The sequence below is a fragment of the Aethina tumida genome, chromosome 6 (genome assembly GCF_024364675.1).
Source record: "Aethina tumida isolate Nest 87 chromosome 6, icAetTumi1.1, whole genome shotgun sequence".
Lineage (NCBI taxonomy): Eukaryota > Metazoa > Arthropoda > Insecta > Coleoptera > Nitidulidae > Aethina > Aethina tumida.
In genome coordinates this window covers 414,727-419,703 of record NC_065440.1, presented here as the reverse complement: position 1 = coordinate 419,703, position 4,977 = coordinate 414,727, and the positions used below count along the sequence as shown (strand labels likewise).

The window sequence follows — 4,977 nt, the reverse complement described above, 5'->3', positions numbered from 1 at the left end:
GGCCTGCTGTCGCCTGGATATCACGGAGGTATTTCTATGGAATGCTACAATAGCAGAGTTTCCGCAAATGCCTCCGCCTTGTCTTCACCCCTGTACACGACGCCAAACACTCCATGAATAGGAGGGATCACCGTTTTCTCCTTTCTGAGCACTATCTGCATTTGCCACGCAGAACAATCACGTGTGGACAGCTCTTCTAGTCTCCTATTCCAAACTTCAAGCCTGAAGTCCGTCAGAGCTCTTTTCAGCTGTTGGCTGTGCCTATTCAAGGCAAGCCTGTCCCGATCTAAGTGGTTTGAAGAATACCTCCTTCTAAGCCGCCTATTCTCCGATGAGTGCTCGAATGTCACTAGGGACGTCTCCTGATTCTCCTTGGTAACAATTTAGTGACTCGGTCGAACGCTTCAGAGATGTCATTCTGAAAGTCTTCCACAGTTGCCTCCATTCTGCATACGAATTGATCTGAGGTACTGCCCTCAGACTTGCGTTCAACGCGACCTGGTAATCCCTCCAAGCCGTTTTTTTCTTAAACGGCATCATGTTCCTGCCAGCGGATGCTGTTAGAATGAAGATCACTGGGTTGTGGTCAGATGTACCATGATTGATAGCCCGGAGATCTACGTCCCTTACGACATTTTTTACAACTGCAATGTCCATGACGTCCGGAAATCCTCTGCCGAACGGGACAAAGGTAGGTTCTCTCGAGCCCGCGACGACTGCTCCAAAGTCGTCAGCCCACTCCTCTAGCCTCCTCCCATTGGCGTTCGCCATACGGCTATTCCACATGGGGCTTTTGCAGTTAAGGTCTCCCAGCGCTATCGCTGGCACATCTGATCCAACCAGTAACCGGATGTCCTCTCGGTCTAGCTATTGTAGCGGGGGCTTGTAGAGAGGTGATCTTGACAGGACCATCTACAGTGCTCAGCTCAATGAAGATGTTATCCATCGTGATTCCCGAATCCGTCCCCAGAAAACAGTGGGCGACTCCTGGTCTAATAAGGATAGCGACCCCTCCGTAAGGAGTGTCTCTATCATATCTGTAGACGTTATAGCCTAGGAGCGCCATCCTGCTGTCCGAAGGGGTTTTAGTCTCCTGCAGACATAGGACGTCCGGAGAATGTTCCACTTTGAGATCCTCCAGATCCATCCTTCTCGTCTTAAAACCGTTTACGTTCCAGGATAACACGGCTATACTGCCTGGACCTGAACTAGACATTATTGTCATAGTCTCGCAATGCCACCAGGATCGCCTTCTGGATCTCTGGCATGATGCTGCTGATTATGGACGTGACAAGCCCTGTGCACTGATTTGCCACCCTCTCTGAAGGCCTCGAGCTAGGAGTAGCTCTCCAACCTGATTGCAGTTCGCGCATCTGGCATTCCTCTCTTCTTCTACACTAGCCAGCGTACACTTGCTTGCAGAGTGGCTACCTGCACACTTCACGCATTTCTACGGGAAGGTGCACCTCATCTGAGTGTGCGCAAACTGCTGGCACCTGTAACACTGGCTAGGCACGCCGGACTTCCTCTTCGGCTCCACCCTAACCACCAAGTCCATCATCTTATTGATCTTGAACAATCTTTATTCTTGGTCCTAACCAAGAAGAGTGGCATGGCCTCCTTAGTACGGAAGCTGGTCATGCGAGGCACTTCGCTGTCCGTAATGCCATGGCTACTAAGTTTCTCTATGACCTCGTCTACATCTGCTGTGATGGGTAGTCCTCGCACCATAGCGTAGACCTTCTTCTCAGGCAGCCTGTAGGAGTAATACGCTCGATGATTTTACTCCAGGAAGGCCGTGAGCCTCCTGATTCGGTCTCGGTCTCTTTGATCTCTTTGCGCAGGGCAGGGCAGCCCAATCGTCCGGATTCTCAACGACTATTGGCGGAATCTTCGCACTGTATGCCGGTGCCGAGGCCACCTTGGCGTACGACACCGGCTCTGGTGTAGATACTGCCCTGCTCCCCGCTGCCTGAGGAGTCTTCGATTGGCTCGGCTGGCTGGGCTTAGCAGGACGGGATGCCTGCAAGGGCCTCACATCCCCTGCATCACCCATCGCCAGCTCCTAGGAGACGCGCCCCTTCTTCCTTTTCGGGGAAGACACCCTATTCGGAGAGGCCGAACACTGCTTCTGCAGTTGAAGGATTAACACTTTCAGGGCGTCGATCTCCCTGTTCTGCTGCACAATCTGATCTCCTTGACCTTTCAATTGTGCTTTTAGATCCTCGTTCTCGTCCAGCAGGACAGAGACTTTCCTTTCCAGCTTCTTCTCCGCCTTAGACCTGGACTTCAATCTGCTCACACTCTTTTCTGCATTCTGTTCGGTTTTAGTACATAAAAGTCAGTGTATTTAACGTACTTTACCCGCCTTACGGCACAAAAACACGGCCTCCCATGAGACACGGGATTGGGTTACGCCCAATCATCGCGCTACGGTGAACGTAGCTACCGAATGCCTTTGAATATGCACTATTCTCCAGCCTCTCGGTGGGAGCGGAATATTCAGTAGACTGCCACATCCTTCCTTCGGGATAGAGTGATTTGATTTAATATCAATGCGGAAAGAGTTATGATCGCTCACACACCTTTCCGCATTTAACCACCATGAATGTTCATATGGCCATGTTGCCGAATGAAGTGTAATATCAATATCACTTTGCCCGTTGGCCGTGCAAAATGAATAATATTTATACCATTCATTCATCACATTCAAACTGTTAGCCAATATAAACTCTTCCATTCTACAGCCTCTCGTAGCACAATCACCACGACATAGATGTGGCATTCGCATCCATATCTATTTATATTGGCTTGCCTCTCACTCTTTGTATTACCCTTTCAATATAATTTAGATACGGGTCCCATACATCACCAAATTGGCAACTTCTTCCACGCTGACAATTAAGTTGAAGTAACTTAATCATCAATACCAGACATTCTACTCCTCATTCTTAAAAGCTCTCTTTCATACAGGGGACAGGACCTACTCAATACTGAGTGAACACTTCTTAGTCCTCTTGCCTTACAGCTAGGGCACATTCTTACTACCCCAGCTTGACACGTATCTTTCCGGTGTCCTTCATTACCGCAGTTGCCACATATTTGCAATTTTTTACATTTCACAGCTATGTGGCCAAATCCCAGACATTTAAAACATCTCGGGACATACTGCCATTCTTGACACCGGAATGCATGCATTCCGACATACACTTTACCAGATTCGACCAGTAATTTAGATGACACAGCATCCACCGCAATCACTACGGTACCTAAACAAGTATTTCTTTTGTTTGGTATCCTTTTAACTAACTTCACCTTTTCGGTGAACTTAGCTACATTCATACTAGCCAAATTTTTCACTCTCAATTCTGACATGAACTCCTCACTCTTCATGTCAGTTGGCACATCGTGGACAGCCACCTTAAGACTTACAGACTTTGCTTTTTTCACGTCAAGTCCGGCTTCCTTAAAAGCAGGAATAGCCTTCAGTCTTTCTCTTTCATTCTTGGTGACTGTCTCAATTTCGACTCCTGTTTTTGTACGACGAACAGCCTTAACCCTTATGTCACCTAATTTAGGTGCCACATGGGAAACAACTTTTTCCTTAACTGTCTCTCTGTTGACTGACTTGTCAACAGAATTGACAGCAACGGCATATGTCTTAACTGTCGTCTGTGCTTTCACCTCGGGAGCATTGACCAACATAGTCGATCACTGCTTCTCCTTGATGCAAAGCTCAACAGTCTTTCTAGACTCTTCCAGTTGTCCGGCTGTACGTTCGTAATTAACGATGGCCGTTACAGCTTGTGCCTTAACTTCACCAAATTGCTCCAAGATAAATGTCATAGCACCTTTTGATATTTTAGTCTCCGCTTTGCAGAGATATTCTATCAGTCTTTTTTCTACTGTACGTAAGACCGTCAACGGATCACCCGTATACTCCAGACATTCGCTTTCTCTCGCCGGCCTACACATACTCTCTGCAGATACACTCAACACATCATTTTGGCTTTTTTCAGCCGGAATAACGCACGAACATTCATTCTTGCTTGACATGACGTTTGAATTTACAAACTTCAATGTCAAAACAAAACTAACTTAAAAAAAATTTTAACACAAAAAATATAAATAAAACAAATATAAACTTACAAAATAGGCAATCCTCTATTCCTACACCTTACAGAAGCACTAACACTACTGAAAAACAACTCAACGTACGCGATAAATTGATTATTATAATTTATAATCAATATATTACGGAGCACAATAAAAACGCGTCAATCAGTCAAATGACATGAATGACATATAAGTTCAAGATTTTACGTGCTTCACCCGCCTCTCGGCACAAAAACACGGTCTCAAAAGAGACTTAGGATTGAGTAAACGCCCAATCAACGCGCTACCGTTAGGCAGCTACCGACGCCTTTGATCACGCACCAATCATCAGCCTCTCGGTCGGAGCGGAACCATCTAAAATTCCTCCCTTATTAAGCAGATAAGGTGCCCGAGTTGGTTCCTGCGCAACTCACACGCCACATTGCCCGCGATATGAGTACCACTGCCACTACGTAATTCCTTCCCAAAGGGTAAGACAACATCCTGGGATGCCGGGGCTTGGTCATACCCAACCCGTAGTACCTATTTTTACATCTTTGGTTTGATGTTCGCATGCAGTGTGCACACTAAGGATTCAGGAGGTGGGTGCATCTCCAGGCCTCTCTGTGGCTAGCTCGAGTACCCGCATGGCCGCCAATCCATGTAACCACCAAGAACGCACTGACCTAGGTCTCAGACCAAGATCGCAATGATCATGGTAGCCCCCTACGGTGTGACATGAATGACAGAGTGATTTGATTTAATATCAATGCGGAAAGAGTTATGATCGCTCACACACCTTTCCGCATTTAACCACCATGAATGTTTATATGGCCATGTTGCCGAATGAAGTGTAATATCAATATCACTTTGCCCGTTGGC

The 4,977-nt window shown here is 46.9% G+C and overlaps 1 protein-coding gene across 1 annotated transcript; it reads right to left on the bottom strand.

Annotated features, from left to right (window-relative positions):
• Window positions 1–799: 799 nt before the first annotated feature.
• LOC126265914 (exodeoxyribonuclease III-like) lies at window positions 800–1,216 on the bottom strand. Its single transcript, XM_049968822.1, has one exon. The coding sequence runs from the start codon at window positions 1,214–1,216 to the stop codon at window positions 800–802; it is 417 nt and encodes a 138-aa protein (XP_049824779.1).
• Window positions 1,217–4,977: the final 3,761 nt, after the last annotated feature.

Coding starts and splice junctions, on each gene's coding strand:
- LOC126265914 (XM_049968822.1), bottom strand. CDS start 1,216: ATGTCTAGTTCAGGTCCAGGCAGTATAGCCGTGTTATCCTGGAACGTA.